Source organism: Cynoglossus semilaevis, chromosome 7, assembly GCF_000523025.1.
Source record: "Cynoglossus semilaevis isolate Cse_v1.0 chromosome 7, Cse_v1.0, whole genome shotgun sequence".
NCBI classification, from domain to species: Eukaryota; Metazoa; Chordata; class Actinopteri; order Pleuronectiformes; family Cynoglossidae; genus Cynoglossus; species Cynoglossus semilaevis.
The window spans coordinates 568,467-592,332 of record NC_024313.1 but is presented as its reverse complement, the minus strand read 5'-3'; the positions used below and the strand labels follow the sequence as shown (position 1 = coordinate 592,332).

The window sequence follows — 23,866 nt, the reverse complement described above, 5'->3', positions numbered from 1 at the left end:
TAATGGTAGTTGCATAAGTAGAATTTGCCAATTGACCAAACTTTACGACATTTTTTTCTACGATCTTCAAATAAAAACGACTCTCCTAGTGCAACGGTTCATATATTGTGGAATAAATATTTAAAAACAACAACAATTTTTAAAAAAAAGTAGTGTATTTGACTAACTAAATAAGTACAACTGGAAACATTTCTCCTCATAATGTCCCCGCTAGTGTCCTTCGATTATAATCTGACTGCTTTCACTGATAAATTTGGTAGTTCTGCACTTATCAGTACTACCAGTACTGGTAGCTTTAAATGATTATTTCCATCTAAAACACAAATAGTGTCATCCTGTATGGGTTTGCTAGAGTGGTGTATTCAGACCTGTGTGCTATGTACACTGTGTTAATCTGTTACCCCAAGATGTCTTTTGTGCTGAGTGTGAACAGGCATGTCATTCCACCACTGCTGGTGTATGATTATGTAAATTTAGCCCATTGCAAAATAGAAAAGACATTATCTGTGCCCTACATGAGGAAAATAAATATGGCACAGAAGATTCCGGCTAACTCGGAGAAATCAGGGAGTTTGCTGTGAACCGCTGATGATAGCCTGCCAGCCCTACTCCCTAATTTGGGCATTGACACAGAAAAAAAAAACCCAGAGTGTTTCTTAAATAAGTCCTCGCCAGCGTAACTACTGTGCAACACGGCTGACCAATGGTTTCTGCTTCTGTTGTATGACCAAATAGCATTGTCTAAGTAATGAATGGGCGTTATAGAGAGGGAGGTTCCAATACAGACACTGTCAAAAGGCATTTTGGGAGGTTGGGGGAGGGAGGGGGTCAAGTGGAGGGGGTGTCTTTTTGCTTGCATGTCAGTGTAGCATGGTTTTTAGCATGGTTCACACTTTTTCTTTCCTCACGTTCTACTGTGATTCTTCCCGCTGACTGCATCGATGCACAGGGGGCTATATTTACGTTGCGTAGCCGATCCGCTTAGCATATTGCACGCCAAAAAGAATATGTGGGCGAGGGGAGGGGAAAAAAAAACATAACAGGCCTAGATGAATTCAGGAAAGGATGGAATCTGCCGAAATTCTGAAGGACAACTAATGTTCCGTCTTTATTTCCAAACACAAACCCACCGAAACGTTTGTTCGTCAGACCACAGCGTTGCTCAAAGGGGAAAAGAAGCCGGAGGAAAAAAAAAAAAGAGAAAAGGAATTTCTGCGCCCATCTGGAGGATTTATGAAAATATAACATAGTAAGGTCCTTCAACTGGAAAATAATGAGGGATTGTTGAAGGGGTTTGAAAGCCGTGTTTAGCTGTCAGCATCGAAAGCATCTCATATACGGGGGGGGTTCTGAATAACCATCCCATCACCTCTGCTGCTGTCAGCCCTATAGAACATGAAAGATCCCAAGCTGTACGCCTTCAAGTCACACCTGGCTAATTGCTTTCAGAGAAGAAGTCACCTTTGAACCCTGCACATGCGGACCACTCACGGTCTTCCTGCCACGTACTGTAGAGAAGGGACTTCATCCTCTACTTAGGCTGCTTTGCATAAACATAAAGAGGTCCTTATATTCTCCGAGCCAAGTGTCACGATTTGTTAGCAAACAATGTCAGTTCATTGTTGGGATTGCAAAACCTCGAAGGAAAGGAAATACTTTTACATTCACATTGGCACAGTAAAAATGTTTACTTTGAAACGAGGGTTTGTAGAAAGGCCGCAGTCGGTTTTGTGTCGGAAAAGGAAGCAGATTTATTTGTTTAAAATGTATCATCAATGACTGAAAACATATTTAAAACAACAAATTCCTTCTCAGAGGATTGATCGTACTGATTGATTATTCAATTGATCAATTCGATTAAAATGGAGAATTTTGATGTGCTAATGTGAAAAAATGAATACTTAGTGAAAGAGAAGTACATGTACATGTACTTCAGTGTAGGGACATAAGGAGGGTTATTTCCCTCATAGGTACGAGGGCTCATCTTATTCTGAGATATTAACATACATATTCACACCTTTTGCTTTCTCACAGTCAAGCATACCAGCGCTCTCGTAGGAATTTCAGCTTTAATAGCCCAGCTGAGTTGACATGAAATTTGCCTTAAATTTCAGATGACCAATTGCTATTGGGAGACATAGTCATTTCCTACAGCAAAATGTATTACATGTTGGACTAGTTTGTTGCTCGACAAAAGAAAATACCCTTTGTGGCATTATTTTTAAATAATAAATCCAACTCCAAATTTTTTTAAATTTTTTGACAGCCCCGATTAAAATTACACCCATATCGTTTACCTGTATTTCGTCTTGCAATAAAATAGATACGTTTAAAATCCTTAAGAGAGCAAATAAAGTTTAAAACACAGATGGTTCTGTAGGCGTTGACGTACACAAGTGCATTGTGAAAATAGCACCAACTCATTTGTGCGTTTAACAAACCGGCATGGGTGGTGAGGCGAGCGCGGAGGCAGACAATAACGCTCATGTAATGACCTACCATCTCGCTGATTTTTCACCTTGGAGACAAATCAGCCAGCTGAGTGAAAGAAAAGTATATTAAAAAAAAAAAAAAGAACTACCTAATATATTCATAAGGTATTCAAATGCCGAGCGTGTTGCAGACTAGTTTCTGGATCATTTAACGTTAAAGGAGGAGCGTTTCAGGGTCACTGCACATTTTATTTATTACAAAAGTAAATGCACAAATGCCTTCCTTAGCATTCTCTTAAACAGCTTTTAAAGCAATGATGAAGCCTCCCAAGCATTCGTTTATGCTGCAGTGTAGAAAACAACAGATGGGATATATTATTTCAGGGGTCCACTTATAGACCCTACTAGCGTATTTCAATATCCAATATTCAAAAGCTACAAAAAAATATGTCAGCTCAACCAGTCTTGCATGGTGGAAATTGAAGTATTTCTGCTCTCTGTAGGTTGTCTTGTACCGGGGCAATGAAGTTAGGAATTCACAGGCAGTGCTACATAAATTATGACGAGCCTCTGGTGAGCCCTTCAACTTTATGAGTTGGACACTTAAGTTCAACACTGAATTGCTACGGAGCGCACCTTTGACTTCGTAGTGTTGTGATGTAATAACACCAGAAGGCCATTTTTGACTACAGATCATTTCTCCTTTTATATGAAGACATGCCATTTAAAAAAACAAAACAAATTCTTCAAGAGAAAGAACACATCTGCAGGACATTAAGGCAAATGTCAGACTGAAGCCGTAGACACAGACAAGACGCAACATTTAGTTTTAGTAAACCCAAACCAGATTTTTATACTGGAAGGAAAAGTTCTATTTCTGTGGCATTTGTTTGGATTTGTATGAAAGATAAATACTCGAGCATTCGACAGACCTTCTTCTTCTTTTTTTCAGTTGCTCTTTTCACCGCACAGATCACCTGCCTTCACCTCACCCTGTCCACTGCCGTCTGTACTTTTACACCAACCATCTCCATGTCCTCCATTACTACATCAATAAATCCTCTCTTGCGTTTCACTCTTGACCCCTCGCCGAGCAACTCTATCTCTTACATCCTTGATCCAAAGTGTCCACCATCTCTCAGTACGGCCAAACTATCTCAAACTTTTATCTCTAATATGTATTAGAGATAAAAGTCTATGTATTTCTTGCTCCTTCTAACCTTCATTCTTCTTTGCTCCAAAACAAAACTTCCATCTGTCTAGGTTTTGTTCCTCCTGCTTCCTGCTCTTACCACATATTACAGTGTCATCTGCAAACAAAAGCACGGCGCTGATCCCTGATCTAATCCCACCACTACCTTTTATCCATCAGTTACTCTGACAACACACCTAACCACTGTCTAATTGGCCTTTAACATGTCCTCCACCAAACTCATGTACTTCTCTGCCACTCCTGACATTCTCATCCAGTACCCGAGTTCTTCCCTAGGCTTTTTGAACCCACAAAAACACAGTTCAAGTCGTTCTTGTCAGAACTTTTCTACCAACACTGCCAAAGCAGAAATTGCCATCTGTAGTACTTTTCTTGAATATTCCATTATGTGGCTGAACAAGTATGCAGTTGTAGCATCTGCAATGCTGCGTAGCGCCCCGTTCTTGAAAATCGGTACCAGTAAACACTCTCTCCATTCATTCGGCATCTCTCAGTGCCCAGGATTAAGTTAAACACCGGGGTCAAAGAGTTCACCGCACTCCGTCCTTAACACCTCCATATATCCACGTCATCCCGACAACAACGGATTTTCCGCACTTCATCCCCCTCGAACCTGCCCTCACTCACTCCCCACTCATTCCCTGAACTTTCTGATTAACTGCCTGCCCTCATCTCTTACCTCAACAGTAAACCCTTCAAACCATTATCCTGATTTTGCTAAACATTCTGGTAAATACTGTATCCTTTCCTCTTACCTTACTGTCCAATCTTTCACACAACTTATCACTAGTCTCCACTAGTCCATCTGGGCTGCTCCGAAATTTGTCCGTCTTTCCTAAACTTGAGGATTGACAGACCATCTTTGTATAAAAAAGATCGTATTGTTTCATTGATTAAGATGGTTGTGGGATGTGAAGAGGCTTGTGGCAGTAGTACGTTTTTGACAAGGTCTCTGGGTTTACCGCCCCTTTCAGCATTACTTCATGAGATTTTAATCCAGCTGGGGTTATTAGTAGCATACCATCTCGAAACCACCTCGGGTCAGGACGTGCAAAGGGTACATAAATTCGCTCCCAATGGATCGATGAGCGCACTGCTGACACATCATTGCTCCAGCAGCTTTTGTCCATTTTGGAAAAGCTTTGTCTCCGGTTGGTTGGTGTCAACTTTCAAAACAACGATTGTATCTCTTGTTCGCTTTGCAGCGTTTTGAACACACTCTACTGCCACATAGTTTGTCTACATAAGTCAGCTTATACAGTAGTACTATTGTGTATCCACATCTAGCTGAGTGGACAAATAATAACCAGCACTGATATAAACCTGATATATAAATAAACCAAAAAAATCTATCTAATTAAATGATTTTTATATGTATATATTTATGCATATATTTGCTTTTGAAGCTACTTGTCTTTGTTTATGAATCCTTTTTTGACAGTACAGTGTGAACATTTTCAACAAGGTTTAGTAACCCAAACAGCCGTTGTTCATCTTTAGGAATACTGCTGTTTTAATGTCGGTAATTATAATTATGATAATAATACGAGGGTAATTGAAGTCATACAAAAAAAAGCAACCACGATTACAGATCATTTACTGGACACATCCGCGCCACTAAATGTTTTGCTGTGTTTTTAAGGACCAGTCGTTACATGTAATTTAATAAAGACGGACATTTTTTTTTTACAGATGATTTAATATCATTGCCGTTGACAATCATGTTGATCAAAACTGACGCAAGCAGGTGCTCATTTCTATGGAAGGACATTGTTAAATATGGACATTTTTGACAATGTTCCAAGCGGTGCTCCCTGAATTAGTCCGACTAGGTCCAGATCACATAGCTGAGTTAACCTAGCCTACATACAACAACACAAAAAACAGACTTGGATCATCATCATTGGTCATCTAGGATTCAGTCGGACTTAAAAAGTTGAGTTTTAGTCAGGCCAGATTAAGTTTTTTTGCACCGAAATTTCCCTCGGAGGAACATTTGGAAGGTAGTTTGAATGTGATGTGATCCATTTTCCCTATATTTGGATACCAAGTGTGGGCCACTAAAGACCTAAACCTGTTCAAATAAATATATGTATATATTCAATATATAAATGTGCTGAGATAGTGATGTAAAATATTTTACTTCTTTTTCCCAGACTATAAGTCACACTTTTTTTCATCCTTTGGCTGGGTTTGCGACTTACAGTACATAATAAATATATAAATATATAATTTCACATGTTTGTTATTTTCACACTGACAGCCACTAGAGGGCACTCTAGGCTTGTTTAGCAGTATCTGCTACTCCTGTACCACTAAAAATGTACATGTTCGTTATTTTCACACTGACAGCCGCTAGATGGCACTGGTGCGACTTATACTCCGCAACAACTTATCTGTGTTTTTTTTTTGTTCTTCATTATGCATTTTTTGGCTGGTGCGACCTTTACTCCGGAGCGACTTATAGTCCAAAAAATAAAGTACACAGACAAGGCTGTTAAGCGCACTCCAAAAATGTACCTGTACATATTAACAGCTAAAAAACAAAACTCCCAACCCAAATTGTTAGTCAAGTTAAGGTGTGCTATCCTGCCCTATCTGGCAGCCAGACACTTAGAATAATCCATTCAAAGAGTCTTATATTGGAGTGCATAGGTTGATGTCAGAGGGTTTTCAAAAACCCTATCAAAGGGCCTGCTTGATCTCCAGAAATGTTGACATGAATTGCACTCAATAGTCATTTCTAATTTACATGCTGGCGTTTTCCCGCAGGCTAAGGCAATGCGACATCCGTTGTGTGCACTGTAATTGAAATTTCACTCATGTAAACATTAAGTAGCATAGCATGAATATTCATGCGCTCGTGAGAGTCTCTGAGCAGTGGAGGAGTCAGGAGCGTGGCTGACTCGTGGCTGCCCGCGTTTTGTGTGCTCGTGTTCGTGTGCGCGCAAGTGTTTGCCCTTCGCTTACTGACATGTTCTTCTCTAAACAGCTCCATCCCAGGTCAGTGAGGTCATCAAGGAAAAAGTGCAGCAGCGCAGCATTCAGCTCTCCTGGCAAGAGCCGCAACAACCCAACGGTGTCATCACAGAATATGAAATCAAATATTATGAAAAAGTGAGTATGTATTTCCTTTCTCCTTCCAGTAAAAACATTTTTTTTTTGTACTTTTATTCTCACTACTCACATTCAGTTTTACAGATGCTTCATTTTACATTCCGCCTGCCTCCACTGCTGCTGCGAGTGGAGGATTCTGCAAGTACCTTTGTCCCCTAATTGCAATAATTAATGAGAGGCTCATAAGATTTTAATCGTGCTATAGTTCTCGCTATAGTCACCCCCACACGCATTAACACACACACCACTCACGGCTGCTGCAGTGCCAGAATTAGCAATCTGTCACTGCTATACGCCCTCCCATTTCCTTTCCCCTCCCACACTGGGAGCAGAAAAAAACACTGCTTCCTTGTGTGTTTCAAGTACAAATGCTTCAGCTGTTTTACAGCAAAGGTTTAATGTAGAAAATGTTAACCCCCCCAGAAAATCAAGAGCTCGGTTTCAGAGCAGCCATGCCAGTCCCGGTAGCCACGGCCTCTCTCATGCATAGTGCACTGACAAATTCGGTCTCCTGTGTCGCATACTGTGACTGTAGCCCGCCCAGCTGTAAAAGTGGAAAATTGGACAACAACAACTACACATATATTGGGAATGCCTTTGTGCTGCCAGCTGAAAGAAGAAAAAAAAAGAACATTTAGAGTTCAACAACAAAGTACACAAGTACATGCCCGTGCATCCGAATATCTTCTTTGATGGATGTTGACGTTTCTGTATTTGCTGAGTAGCGGGTGTAGCTAATAATAGGACTGTTAGCATTATTTTGTTTTTTTTGTTTTTTTTGCTAGGTATCAAAGACAAACTATAAATTAAAATGCTAACAAATCTTTATGCATTACCATTACCATTAGAACCATGGTATACATTTCAATTATTAGCTCTTCTATAAATTCCTTTTTTCTTTCCTGTTTTTTTTTACAGGATCAAAAAGAACGAATATATTCCACAGTCAGATCCAAGTCCAACTCTGCCACCGTGAACAATCTGAAGCCCAGCACGGCATACGTGTTCCAGATTCGGGCTTTCACTCAGGCAGGTTACGGGACCTATAGCCCCAGGATGGAGATAACTACTAAAGAAGAAGCCACAGGTATGAACACGCGGGACATTTCGTACTGAGGTGTTAGCTGAGGTGGTAACACAGTGTGTGGCAATGCTTTTAATTTCTTAGTAAAAAAAAGTAAAAAAAAACTGTTTAAATCAGGGGTGTCAAACATATGGCCCGGGGGCAAAAAACAGGCCACTAGGCAATTCAATCCGGCCCACTTGATGATTTTTGAAAATAAAAACACTTCATGTTCAGGATATTTTTTTGTAAAATTATATTTCAATTACTATGAATATATGATGATAAATATATAATATACTATTATTGTTTACATAAAAACAAAAAGGATAAACACAAGTTATGATTATATTGTTTTTTTTTTTTGTCAGTTCTTAAGGGACCTCAACACCCTTTGAGCAAAAACGGCAGTAAAGAAAAGGTCCTTGTGACACCCTCAATTTCTAAAATTTAGTGATCTGATACTTCTCTTCAAGGTGATAGAAATAAAAAACAATTTGCCAAACTGGCGTCAAAAGCATCACACTAATGTTTATTGGTCCCGCTCATGGTTTTATGTTGTCCCCTCCGTTTGTGTCTGCCCCTCGCTGTGGCAGCTAATCAGCCCGTGATTGTACAAAACATGTTCCCTGTAGCTCTAGTTTATGTACAACCTGTTAATATCTGTGCTTATTACGGTAACAGCCCGGGGAAATTAGTCTGAGTGTAAACCAAAGTGAGCGCAAGCTCCTTTGACGTAATGCTGACAAATGTCAAGGTAAAGATTTTAAGACGCAACGAAGTAGCGTAGCCTCACGAGACTTCTAATGGTTGGTGCTATATGAATTCCTATTCAACTGATGATGTAAAAACATGGGTATTTTCTTATGACAGCTATGTGAAACTGCTACATAAAACTTTTATCACTAGGGGGTTGCAAGGGGATCCTGGAAAATTGGAGGGAAGATTTAAAAATATATTTTTTCAATATCAATTTAGCCTGAACCGTACAAACGAGTAAACCGCCGTAATCGTCGAAAGTTTCTGATGGTTTTTTGAACGCACCTCTTGTGACAGCCGCAGCTTCAGCATGGTGACATCTTAATCTGTATAGACCCAGCCAGTCATCAAGCTGCTTTGCTAGCGTATAGCTAGCTTGCGCATGTTAATTAACATTTTTCTAAGGCTAAAAAACAAATGCAATAATTATTAAACAGTGAATAAAAGTAAGAAAATACATTCTTAAACTTGGTGTTTAGTTATATATTTCATAGCATTGTCTGTGTTAGCAAAGTGGATCCCGAGCCAGAAGCTAGCGCTCTTCTGGACGGCTTGGCATGGAAAAGTCCATGAAGCTATAGACTGTAGCGTTATCATTTACATTTGTTCATCAAACTCAAGAAATTATTTAACTTTGAACATTTTCTCATACTTTCTAGGCTAGAAGCGATGCTAATCCAACCTCAGCTGGTTCTACTTGGCCCGTAAGACTTTAAGAATGTAATGAACACGGCACAAATGTCGCTGTTAGGTGTTATTACTGATGAGCGCAATAGCAACAGACAGGAAAAAAAATACCTCTGCGATGTCAGCTCCTCCCCACTAATCAGCATCACGTTCTTCACCTGGTTCACCAGCTGCAGCTCATCAGCCATCAATGCTTAAGCAAACTCACCTCAGTGGCAGATTGTTGTTTATGTAATATATTGGTTAACAAACTTTCTTTATTTAAAAATACTAACTATCATACATTTTTATCCACTTGTAGTTGTGGTAAAATATTTCTTTGTAGAGCAGTGTTTCTAAATTTAAACTTTTTTTTTGTTAACTTTTATTATATTTGCCTTTTGGGGTTGCTGAGGAGCTGAAGCTAACGTTAGCATGAGGGGTAAGCTACACCCTGGACGTTTCTTTACATCCGTTTAAGGTCACACCTCTATCTGTGGTCTATTTAAATTGATCAAAAAATGTTTTTGAAATGTGTGAGAAAAAAAGTTTCCATTAAAAGCAGTACACACATATAGGGAGAAAATGCGAACTAGAGCAATCTGGCAATCGTCTTGCTAGGCCAGGCATGGGCAAACTAAGGCCCGGGGGCCGGAGGTGGCCCGTTCAGCTTTTTAATCCGGTCCACCAAATTTTTCCAAATTAAATATTTAACTTCTGCCACAACTTTTACCTGCAATACCCATTATTCCCCAATAGATGGCAGAGATAGTGACAAAATCATTTTAGCGTTTTAGCCTTTACATGTCATTTATCTTAGTTCACACAAACGCTCCATCTATCTGCTCCTGACCCGCCCACCCCTGTTCAATTTTAGGACAATTGTGGCAAAAAGTTTGCCTACGTCTATGCTAGGCTATGGTTAAATGACACTTCCTTTTTGTTTCTTCAATTTTAGGACAATTGTGGCAAAAAAGTTTGCCCAGGTCTATGCTAGGCTATGCTAAGCTATGGTTAAATTACACTTCCTTTTTGTTTTGCTAAGGTAAGAGCATTACCAACTCTGCCACCATGTGCTCCCAAGTTAGCTCTTTGCTCAAAAACGTACTTACTTGGTAAATGTAAACTTTGAAAACATACTGTACCTACGAGGCTATGACCAAGCTTCGGTTTTACAGTGTTTATAATGGCTGTGAGTGTACGATGTCAGAGTCGAATAACTTCCTTCAAAAGTAGACAGTTGGTGAAGTAATAAAGGTTGAGTGAGTAACAGCTGATCAAATGTTTGGTGTTTCCTCCCTTTCACTCCCATAAAACAAACAAAAAAAAATCATTATCTTCTCTTTATGTGTTCTGTGATCTCAAGATATGTGTTAAAAGCGTAAGGATCGACTTTGCATCGAAGTATTCGCTGCAGTTTCTTGGCGTGTCAATCGTCCGTGTGTCACGGGCAAACAATCTGAGCAATTCGAGAGCTACGAATAGAAGAAAAAAAAACCATCCAACACTCACTGTATCTTTGTTCGAGATGAAGGGCATTGCTGATGTCATCCGGGACTATTAAGCCCACTTTCTGAAACAGTAGAGCCGTGTGTATAAGGACAACTCAAAAATAGAAAAAGTCCCTCCTCCCCCCCCTCCTCATCCTCATTATTCCCCTCACATAAGAGAGAAGAAAGAGAAAAAGGAGCCGGGTTGGGCTATCACTCTCAACGCTGGCTCAATTATGTACCGCCGGTCCTGATCTTTTGATGTGCACAAGTTCACGCGTACATCTGTGTGTTTCTCTCTCCCTGTCTGTCCGTGTGTCTCTGTGCGTCGGCCAGCCGCGATCGTCTCCAGCGAGCAGAACCCCGTCATCATCATAGCGGTGGTGGCCGTGGCAGGGACCATCATCCTGGTGTTCATGGTGTTCGGCTTCATCATCGGGAGAAGGTACGCTCTCGCGGGCCCCATTGACTCTCCGCTCCTGTGAGTCTGCGCTTGTCAATTAGCCTCTCTGTCACTCACAGGCCTCCGCATCTGCGGAGTTGTCACGTGCACATACGCGCACAAGTGCACCCATCATCTCATGGCATGCCGTGCTAATGGATTTTGATACACTTTTTTTTTTTTTTTTTTTTTTTCTTCGTTTCCACTCTCCAGCACGAAGCCAAAAAAATTTGATTGTAAGGCAACAACTGCATAGCTAGGGAAACTTGCTCCTCATTATTTATAACAACATCCCTTGTTTGTAACCGTGTATGAGAAACCCTTGAGTGAGACGGAAAGTATGTTGCTAAGTGCCCAGCCCGATGTCACAATCATCATCAACTCACATGTTTCATCTGTGTTTGTTCAAGTACAGTTAGCACAATTAGCATTAGCATTGGTGCTTTTAAACAGTCGTAGACATGGTTTTAATTTTATATCTTTATATCTAATATTAATTAGTTCTTAAGAAATATATGAATCTAAAAAAAGTTGGGTTTTTTCCTGTAAGCAACCATTACTCACGTCCCCGTGTCCCACGAGTAAAAACAACTTTTCTACTAATAGCAGGCTAATTCCAGAGCTACATAGTGATAAACAGCCAGCAGCGTAAACGAATGAGCACACATTTAATGTACAAGCTAATGATGCTGTAATTGGCCATAATGAGTTGAATCTATTCAATCTATCAAATAAAAAAAATGCATACATTTGAAACACTGAGATGCCTTAAAATTTTTTATTTTAATGTCAATTAAAGGTAGCAGCGAATAGAAAAAAAATAGCTATTCAGTGTAACTATTTGACAAGATGACATACATTGAATGATAACTATGTAATTTCAAAGAAAAATGAAAAAAAAAAGTCAAAATTGTTGTTGTTTGAAAAAAAAATCCCGTAATTCTACATACAGAAAAACCTGTTTACAATGTAAAAAACAACCCGCCTTAAAATAAACAAGAATAATTTATTCGAAAAAACAGGTGAACAACTGTAACCGCGACTCGTCTATATCAGGCTTAAAAATACTGTATGCTAATAAAAGTAAGAAATTACAGAACCTGCCAAAAAAAAAAGAGAATTAAAGATTGCGGCATAAACAATTGGGACCCGCTGCAAACTGTTTCTTTTTTTTTTCTCCACCCAGTAGCTGAGCACATGCATAACTTGTAGCTCACCACCTGCTTGAGGGAACCTTGAGCATGTTGATGTTATGGGGCTAGCGGGCCGCTAGCCGAGTGTCAAGAGATTTGTCTTCCGCGGAGTCAGTTGCAGCGTTAAGATTCGTGTAATTTGGGGCATTTATTTCCCCCTGCACTAATCAGTTGATTCTCTGTCTCCCCCTCCCACCCTCTCACCCTCCCCACCCCCCTTCGTGGTGCAGACACTGTGGGTACAGCAAAGCAGATCAGGAGGGAGACGAAGAGCTCTACTTTCAGTGTGAGTATCCCCATTTTTCATCACGAACAAACTACCTTACATTTACAAATGTTTTTTAAGCCGGCAGGAGTGTGTGGTATACACAGTCAAGGTATCTTTGTAATGGCCACCTGTTTAGTACAATTTTGTACCGCTATCTATTTTACTGTACACGTTTAATAGTGCCGACATGAGCGGTCGCAGAGCAGTAGCAAAGCTTCAGAATCAGGGCAAGAAAGATGTTAAACATCACTTTAAATAGGCTGCTTTGAATAATAAAATAAGAGTTTGGTTTTTTTTCGATGAAATATATCAGAATATATGTGCATTTGTCACTTGATATCAATTTGCTTCAGCATGAAGCGGGCTGCTGTTGCTGAGGCGATGTTACCGTTTACCGTATGTAGCAGGTAGCTAGGTTAAGCATTCGGGCTTAGGTATTGGATCAGACGGGCTATAGTTGTGTTTTTTTCCCATGTTCGATCCTGAAATGACTGATACCGATCCAGAGTTTCTGAACGAGCCATCTTTATTATTAGTACCGTATTTTCCGGACTATAAGTCGCTCTGGAGTATAAGTCGCACCAGCCAAAAAATGCACAATGAAGACAAAAAAAAAAAAATGTATATAAGTCGCTCTGGAGTTTGCGTCGCACCAACTAGCTAGAGTGCCCTCTAGTGGCTGTCAGTGTGAAAATAACGAACATGTAAATTTCCAGCGATACAGGAGTGGCATATACTGGTACACAAGCCTAGAGTGCCCTCTAGCGGCTGTCAGTGTGAAAATAACAAACATGTGAAATTATATATTTTAATATATAAGTCGCACCTGAGTATAAGTCGCACACCCAGCCATAAAAAAGTGCGGAAAATACGGAGCAATAAACAATTCGAATATATTTTTTACATTTCCCTGTTAGAAATTTAACCAGGTTAAACATGAAAAAATAAAGTTTTTTTTTCCTCTGCTGAAGATACATGACATCATAAGAGGCGTCAGCTGTTTATGTGGGGCATTGCTCTAATGTTCATGTAATATTATTTAATCTCAAGATTTAAAATTTTTCAAGCGACTTAAATTTCGATTCCGACGTGTTCCTAACCAAAGCCAGCTGATCCTAAGACCCATTAGAATGTGCAGGCGTAACTTGTCGTATCCTTGCTCGTCCGACTTAAGCCAAATCTGGGAAGAATCAGGCGGACATGTGCTGCTTCGCCGGTTTCGCCATGTGTAGATGAAGTAGTCAGGAAACTACAAGGGCACGGTGATGACAGCTGTCAGTGAGGCAGTAAAAGGCTGACCCATGAGGGAAAAAAACAAACAAACTAGCGCATTAGAGCCATAACTTAGATGGCTTTGGAGAGTTGTCGAGTTTATGCGTTCACCGCTTCTGGGTACCTCCTTTCACTACGATGGGATTTAAAAAAAAAAAACACACACACACACACATACTGCCCCTAATGATGCCCCTGGAGATGTAGCTTTCCCGAATGGAGCTGTAATGATCCATGCTGTAGGCAAACTGCTGATTTGGAAACAAAGGGTCATTGGTGTCACACAGAGTGTGCATCTAGAGCCGAGAAAAAAACCCAGGTTGGCAACTGGTACGTAAGTGTCTGACCGATCAACCTTAGTCACATAACGAAATAAAAACAGTAGAAGAAAGTGAAAAAAAAAACAGGTCGTAAACATAAACAAGAGAATGATGAGCTCATTGTAGAGATCTGCAATGCAATATCAAATGACAGGAGGCTGCCAGGGGAGGCAGAAGCCCGATGGCATGAGCGCGCTAAACATATACTGTAGACACATATTCATTTGCCGCACAGCAGCGAGGAAGTGGCGAGAGTAAGACACCTCCTATCAGACCGCTGACATGCCTTATGGGCAAAGCATATATGGGTCTAAATGTCCATACTGTATATGGAGAATATATATATATATATATAAAAAAAAAAAAAAGGTTTCCAGTCGAGCTCGCTCTTGTCTCAGTCCATTGTGGCAAAAATATTCCTTCTTAGCTTTCGTACTCTATATATTGTCGTCACACTGTGTATGTGCTTCACGGTCACCTTACAGTGCATCATAGAGTTTTTCGCTAATCTTTTGGGGCACTTTTCGAACTGGTGTTCTTCTCTTTGTGTAGAAGTTTGTTCAACCCAAAGAAAATATATATATGTATGTATGTATGTATATATACATATATATGTATGTGTGTGTATGTATATATGTATGTATATATGTATGTATGTATATATGTGTATATATACTTATACATGTGTGCATATATTTATATTTATATATGTATATGTGTATATATGTAAATATACTTTCCATTAGTTTTAACAGATGTGTTGATGTATTGAGCAGCATAACAGTTTTTTACTGTGATATACATACTTTTACAAAAAAAACTTTTATATATTCAATATATGATATACTCATAATTTCTTATAAACTCATATATATGCATATATATTTAAATATATATACATATACTGTATCTATTTATATGTATGTATATATACCTATATATGTGTGTGTTTGTATATCTATATATGTATATGTGCATATATATGTAAATATATACATATATATAAAGATATGCTTACAGCCGTATCTATCCAATTCTCTGACTACTTGTTTGTTTCTGCTTCTTCGAACCTCATTATGAAGCTTTAATAAGATGCTGATCATGTTTCTGCATCAACCTTCAAACTCAGAAAGCCTAATTTTTGTGAAAACAATCGGCAGTAGTCAGATTCGTGAGCATTCGCAGGCAGGAAATGGGATTTTTCTTTAGAAAACGTTCATACTTTCCATTGGTTTTAACAGATGTAGTAAAAATGAAATTACATTGTTCATTAAAATTGATAGGTTTTTTTATGTGCTGCTTTAGCTGCACACAAGTGAAAAGTAACCAACAGGTTATTCAAATTTTTGCATTTTTTTGTTTTGTTTGTGTGAATTCTCTTACATGAACGCTCTGCCGACACCGGCCTCTTACCGTTCAGCAGCTCCCAGCGAACCCTGCTGCTCCTTGTAATCGTTCGCCTGTCAAGTGCCTGCTGCGCTGCACAGTGTGCATATTTAATCGTAACAGTAATCCTCTTACGTTTCTACAGTTAAATTTCCAGGCACCAAAACCTACATTGACCCCGAAACCTATGAGGATCCGAACAGGGCTGTCCATCAATTTGCCAAGGAGCTGGACGCGTCCTGCATTAAAATCGAGCGGGTGATTGGAGCAGGTGAGCTTCTGCTTGCGTCTCTCAGCTCTTGCTGTTTGAGTCACTTCACTCTCTCATATATCAAACTGACAGCCAAATATTTACACCTTGAGTAGGGACACAGCTTGTATGCTCCTGCTCGCTTGCGGCTGTGCAAGAGGAGGAGTGGTGGGGGGGGGGGGGGACGGGTTCATCGCAATTAATGTACATCTGAACAAGGCGGCCTCTCGGATTCCTCATGCTGAGAAATCGCTGCCACAGAAGCGGTCAATGACAGTATCCGTGCTTCTTTTGCATGTCTTATTATAGGTCTCTGTTACACTCCCCGGAGTGTTACACAATGTCACACTCCAATTTGTATTCCACCGCAGCGAGGCTCCTTTGTCTCAAAATGCTAATAATACACTCGTCATCTTGAAGCGCTTGATTTTTTTTTTTATATATATCTCTTGAACACACTACACCAACACTCAAAAGTGATTTTACCTCCCCGCCCCCCTTTTACAGGAGAGTTCGGGGAAGTGTGCAGTGGGCGGCTAAAGCTGCCCGGGAAACGCGACGTGTCCGTCGCGATCAAAACGCTCAAGGTGGGCTACACGGAGAAGCAGAGGCGAGACTTCTTGTGCGAGGCCAGCATCATGGGCCAGTTCGACCATCCCAATGTGGTTCATTTGGAAGGTGTTGTGACCAGAGGTAAATGCTAGCGCTATGGCTGATGATTCTGTTCTTATTCTACTCACCGAAGATAAAAAATAAAATAGTCTACTGCCTTGGCAAAGGACAAAACCACGAACACAACAATAAAATATAATATAAAAAGGCCAAATTTAATATGATTGGAGCGATTGGAGCATTTTAAAATATTTAGACTTTAGAACGTTGACTTGGAGTGGCATTATATCTGATTAAATTATCCGCACTCCCTGTTTAACATTTTCCAATTTAGGCACCGTAATAAAAGAAGCAGATGGTGACTTTTAATTAAAAGCCAACGTAAGAGACGTGGCTAAAAATAAGTTTTGGTCGCAGTTTATTTAGTCGTAATATGTACTTTTGGAGGAAAACAAAAAAGGTATCAGTTAATCATGTCTCTCTTTATTGTTCCCGCCTTTATTTCTCCTCCAGGAAAACCAGTCATGATTGTCATCGAGTACATGGAGAACGGTTCGTTAGACGAATTCCTTAGGGTGAGTACAAACTTCAGAGCAAACGAGAAAGCAGATATAACGTAGTGTCTGCACGTCGGAAAAAAAAAAAAAATCTCGTGTTGGAGCTGCGCCAGATTTATGTCCTTCACTTCCCTCGGCCAAGATGTCTGATTTTTTTTTTTTTTCAGAAACATGATGGTCAGTCAGCCAGTTGGGGGGAATGCTGCGGGGAAGTGCAGCAGGAATGAGGTATCTCTCCGACATGGGATACGTCCATCGAGATCTGGCTGCACGGAACGTACTCGTCAACAGCAACCTTGTGTGTAAAGTATCGGACTTTGGCCTGTCGAGAGTCATCGACGACGATCCGGAGGCTGTCTATACAACAACTGTGAGTGTTTTTCTTTTTTTTTCTCTCTCTCTAAGTCCGAGTCAAGGAATGCCTTACTGCTCTGAGGCATGTAAATTGTATGAGATAAGAGTGTGGAATATACGATAATATAGACGCGCTAGTTCAAGAGTCTTCTCTTTAGCTACATGTTGCTACCTATAATAATATAATTAGTAGAACTGCGAAGACTTCAATTTTTTTTTTAATGAGAAAATGTCAATATGCCGATATATTTGCTTAAAAATACTCAATATATCGTTGCGCCTATAGTATCGCAATATATCGCATTGTTAACACTGTATCGCGATACGTATCGTATTGTTAGATTTTTGTCAATGCACACCCTAAGTATCGTTTTAAATGTTTGTATCTCGGGAAATTTACAAAATATATTTATTATATATTTCATATATTTTATTGTACAGTTGCTTCCCAAAAAAAAAAGAAAATATACTGAGAGAAAGCTCTTACTTCAGTGTTTCTGAAATGGTGAGTCATGCTCGGAAAGCAGATCTTGGGCTAAATTTAGGGAGTTGGAAGGACTGAATATATACCATAATTTTTCTCCGGTCCTGCAAGAAGACACTCACACTTTGGCCAACTAAGACTTATTTAAATGCATAAGGACACTGTCGACACATTTGGTGGCATTTTTTTTTTTCATAATATTAATGACTCTTTTATTGAACCGGAAAGTCATCAATCATTTGGATAAGTAGTGGCTAAGTGCCTGCTGTCGGCACAATAAAAAAAAATAAATGATATCAATTTTCCTCATCGGATGAAAAAAAAAAAAATCTATTGGCAGAAGTTAAATTTTGGTTCACTTTAAATGATACATTTCTTTAGAAACAAAACAAATTCCAATACTTATAAACAACCATAAATAGCTGCTCAAAATGTTTTACAACAGGTACAAGAAATAGTAGTGTCTGTGATTATTGTAAAGCCGTCGTCTTAAATCGTAGAACGGGGGTGTCAAACTCATGGTTTTAAGGGACGCATACAACAAAATTAGATGTAATTTTATAATGTATTCATATTGAATTAAATAATAATATTTTTACCCCAAAAAAGATATCCTGAATATTAAGTGTTTGTGTATTTTTTTTAATTTACCAAATTCATCAAGTGGGCCAGATTAAACACCCTAGCAGGCCAGTTTTGGCCTGCGGGCCATATGTTTGACACCCCGTCACAGAAGTTTGTTATGTGTGTTTCAATTCTGTTTAGACTCCCTTATGTGAAACACTCTTCTCCGATTCATTTTTTTTTTAGGCCAAGAAGCGGCATGTAGTGAATATGATCTTTGCTTCAGCCACTGACATGCATTTTACTGAACAGGGCGGGAAAATCCCTGTTCGGTGGACCGCGCCAGAAGCTATCCAGTACCGTAAATTCACCTCGGCCAGCGACGTCTGGAGTTACGGTATTGTGATGTGGGAGGTGATGTCCTACGGAGAACGGCCTTACTGGGACATGTCCAACCAAGATGTGAGTTACTGCTGCGTCGTACATAACATGGATGCGTAGCTGGAAGTCATTTTTATTTTTAAATAGTCGGTCATTTCGGGATGTAACAACTGCACATTTTCTGCCTTAATTAAAAAAAAAAATGTGTATATAATAATTAAGGCTGTCAAAATTAACCCATTAATCGCCTTTAATTAATATGTAAAATTAATCCAATTAAAATATTTAACGCGTGGGCAGGATGACACACACTCTGTGAATTCACATTTGGTCATTTACACACACTGCTTGAAAACTTCAAGCTTAAAATACCACCTCAATCACCGGCGTGCGGGAGAACGGGGTTCAAGTCGAGGTCGGATGCCCAGCTTTGTGTCCCGATTATGAGGCTTCACCAAAAGTTTGGAAGCAATTACCATCAGGTCCGGCAACTATTTGAAGCAGAATTTTAATGTTGTACTTTTGAATATTTTTCTTGAAATTTCTCCATATTTATAATTCCATCATTTGGATCAGTCACACATAAGAACATCTACCTGCTGTATTTTTACCTTTGTTCCAGCAATGTACAAAATGCATTTTTGTCATATTTAGAATTTTGATTGACAAGGTGAATTTTTGGTCATGATTAATTGACAGACATATATGATTAATCAGACTACAAATAAAACACATTGCTGGTTATTGCACATCAGTGGTTCCTAACCTATTTTGACTTGTTATATAAATACATATATATATATATATATATATATTATATATTTATATATTTAATATATTTGTTTACATATATTTATGCGTTATATTATTATTTAAATACATTATTTGAACTCAATTTATATTCATGAATATGAAAGAATACAGTTAAATCAATGTCAGGCCGATCCCAGTCGTATTCCATGCGACCCTACGTGGGCTCACGACCCCGAGGTTGAAAACCGCTGGCGTACATTCATATAACCGAGAGTAGAAGCCCGTAATCAGACGGCATCCACTCCAAGAACCACTAACGTCTGAATATAGCCGTACTGCGAAACTGTCCGTCGGTAGTTTTATTGACTCGAAACGCAGCAGAGGAGTTGGAGCTTGTCCTTATTGTCGGACAGTTTACACATTTAGATTGATGGTTGGAAGGAGATCTATACGATGTTCAGTGCCCACGGGATCAAGGCTTAAGATGATTAAGATTCTGCGGCGGTTCCAAAGCAGCGGCCTGCCAATAGAACAATCACAAGTTAAAATGCTAAACAAGACGTCTTGGGTACTCCGATGGCGTATGCAGAGTTTTGCCACTGGAAGACTTGACAGACATCAATGTCGGATATTTTTTTTTTTTTTTTTGCGCATTGTCAAGACGTCAGCAAACATCCTCTGAGGGTGTCGGAAGAACATTATTTGCATTTTCTACAACAGTTTTCAATGTTTTGACACCCCTTTTTCCCCCCCTCGTGACTCGCTCGTGTATGAGTTGTCCTGACAGGATCGCTCATGAATACCAAGTGCGCCGAAACGGGCACAGCATCCCGGCTGTACACCGATATAAAAGTGTACTACAACCTGCTGTACCTACAATTGTAATGCAGTAATGAACTTTCAGTGAACCTTCAGATGAGGAGAGCTACCAAAAGTCTGAATAAAAACCATGGTTACGGAGAACTCGCATGCAATTCTCCAAAATGAACGGACACTTCCCACTGAGAGAGTGGGCTTCAAATCAGTACCTCTGAGTCTGTCTGGTAGGAAGAACAGGAACGGTGACTTCAACAGGGTTTGATTCAATTAAAAGTTTGGGCAGCCTCACTGGGTTAGAAAGAGGTGTTGACATGTAGCGCTTACTATCCGGGTGGTGTTGCGGTGGAAAAGGAAACTTTGCTCAAGTTGCTCTCGTCAGGGGAGCTACATTAAGGGTGCGAACCAATTCGGTTTTCAATTTCAGTTTGTAAAAAAAAAACCTACGCTCCAACACTGGTGTGTTGGATTAAAGTTAATGAGTGTTTCACCTTCGGATAGTCGAATTTAAATGTTGGCGTTAAGATTCGAGGTCAAGGGTGACGCTTTGAGGATCCAGGTTTCAGATGTGTCCAAAATGGTGACAATTGAAGTCATGATTTAGAATTAATAAGGCTAGCTATTGTGTTGATCGTTATTTTATGAACTTCATCGATCCCAATTTTTAATTTGATAAATCCCAGGGTAGATGCGGAATAATCACTGTTAATCACACGTAATTGTGGTTGTAATAAATCGGGATTAATCGGGAAGAATTTACTGTTCCGAATTAATTGCTTGAACAGAGAGAAAAAATTACAGCAGGCACAGTAGATGGATGTTTTTCGCACCCGTTTTTATTGGTGAATAGTGCAGAATAATAATATAAAAAAGTCGGAGACTTGAGGTTAATATTAAACGATAGAGGGATGAGAATTAAAAAAATTCTGTGTTTTCATTCATTCCTCAGGTCATAAAGGCTATTGAGGAGGGTTACCGTCTTCCCGCCCCCATGGACTGTCCACCAGGGCTGCATCAGCTGATGCTGGACTGCTGGCAGAAAGACCGCGCAGAGCGTCCCAAATTTGACCAGATAGTCGGAATCCTCGATAAGATGATCCGTAACCCCAACACCTTGAAAACACCAGTGGGAACGTGTACCAGGTGAGAGAAAAAAAAACTCTTTGTTTAGTGTGGTTTTATACATATATACTATATACTACATATATATATATATATATATATACATATATATACACATATATATATATATATATATATATACATATACATATATATATACATATATATATATATATATATATGTATATATATATGTGTATATATATGTATATATATATGTGTATATATATGTATATATATATGTGTATATATATATATATATATATATACATATATATACACATATATATATATATATATATATGCATATATATTTTGAAAGGCCTTAAAGGGATGAACCAAAGTGTCCAGTGAATGATTTAGTCTCTAGTTCACAGATGACAGATAAATCCCCGAGGATCGATACCCCAAAGCAGCTTCCATGGCTTTATGGTGAATAGCAGGGCTTTTAAATCAATCTCTATAATGAGTTCCTGGTACTTTAAAGTGCAGCAGGGACTTCAGACCTGACTGTGACGCCTGTCAAATGAAATCTATTTGTAGTCAGGACATACTTTCCTGAGGTGAAATCGAAACCCTGGGGTTCAAGCATGTTAAAAAAAGCTTTTTTACAACTGCTGGGCTGCACTCACTACATATCCTGATTTAAAAAAAACACGTAAGAAAAAAATTGAAAATGATCTTTTTTATGTTTGTTTTTTGTTTGTTTGGCTTTTTTTGTTTGTTTGTTTCACTTTTCCGCGCCGTCGCCTGACGTTGGTCAGTGCTTTATCTCGCCTCCTGTTTGCTCGTCGCTAACCGTTTCCTGTTCAAACACACACGCGGTAAACATCTCCTTGTGCTCATCCCGCAGACCAATTAGTCCACTGTTAGATCAGAGCACACCAGACTTCACTGCTTTCCGCTCGGTGGGAGAGTGGCTGGAAGCCATCAAGATGGAACGATACAGAGACAACTTCACAGCAGCTGGTTACACTTCCCTGGAATCTGTGGCCAGGATGTCAATCGAGTGAGTAGACGCGAAGCCCTGCTGGATTCAAACATCACTAGAGAACATTATTTCAGGCCATGCTTGTGAGTCGTACTCGCACATTTTTCACCCGGACCCAGTCGGAGTATTTATATATTTTTATATATAACCCCAGTTGTCTGTGATTGTAGTTACCCTGATACGCAGATATGTTCTATATATCTGGGTCAAACATATTTAATCATAATTATCATAATTATTGAATGAGTAAAAAGATGTATATATTTATATATGTATATGTATATATACATATATGTACATATATATGTGCATATACATAATTATATGTGTATTTATATGTATACATTTCATATTTATAAATATATATATTTGTATGTATATTTATGTATATTTATATATGTATATATTGTATACTTATAAATATATATACTGTATATATATTATATATATATAAGAAATAAAAATTAGGTTTAAACTGCCGTATTACCAAATATTAACGAAAGCATAATAATTTCGTACAAAAAACACACCGCCCTGACTCATACAGTTTTACTCTCACCCTTTTTTGTACCTTTCTGTTTCGGTAATCATTTTGAGTTGTGATTTGTTCATGACCAGCAGTAACAGAAATATATTGCATATTGTTTATTTAGTGTTTTTAGATGAAAAAAAAATTTGAGTTTTTTTTTGGGGGGGGAATTCTAGAAATGTGACCCAAAAATTGCAATTGTATTAGTTTCATTTGCACAGCAGTTTGTGTAAAAAAAATTTGCAGTTAACAATTCCATTTGTAAATACGGTTGTTATTAGGGATGAACATCGGAAATTGACACAGATAATTCACAGATGGTGCATCGTCAATATATTAGCGTCTAATCTGTTAAAAATATCATGGTGTCCCTCGACACAGAATAGTGATACTGCCAATCACTTTTACGCGACATTTAATCAGCTTAAAACAAGCCGTAATATTCCACACAGATCACTCGTAACTTCTCTCTCTCTTGCTCGCTCTGGCTCCAAACACACACACACACACACACACACACTTCGACCATACCATCATCATGGGAACCATATGACCGACAGGCTTCTCAGCCACATGACATCAACACCTTCACTGGCAAAAAACATAAACATGGAAAACTATATACTTTATAGCACTATATTTGATTGCTTTTCGAATTGTTTTTACGTTAACAATGAATGTATTTTTCACAAAATATTCTCACTGACCAATGTACAATGTACTGAAAAAAATTCCATTGAGTAAGTTTTTGTTTTTGAGCTATATAGAGAGATAGAGAGATAGATAGAGAGAAAGATGGATAGAGAGATAGATAGATGGATAGAGAGATAGA

General features: G+C 39.0%; 1 protein-coding gene across 1 annotated transcript in view; it reads left to right on the top strand.

Annotated features, from left to right (window-relative positions):
* Positions 1-23,866, top strand: part of epha7 (eph receptor A7) — an 84,998-nt gene that overhangs the window by 56,024 nt on the left and 5,108 nt on the right. Inside the window, 12 exon segments of the mRNA XM_025056823.1 lie at positions 6,638-6,762; positions 7,681-7,849; positions 11,077-11,185; positions 12,606-12,661; positions 15,767-15,892; positions 16,379-16,564; positions 16,997-17,058; positions 17,208-17,220; positions 17,223-17,410; positions 18,755-18,904; positions 21,342-21,535; positions 22,368-22,523. Coding sequence (XP_024912591.1) covers positions 6,638-6,762; positions 7,681-7,849; positions 11,077-11,185; positions 12,606-12,661; positions 15,767-15,892; positions 16,379-16,564; positions 16,997-17,058; positions 17,208-17,220; positions 17,223-17,410; positions 18,755-18,904; positions 21,342-21,535; positions 22,368-22,523 — 1,534 coding nt within the window.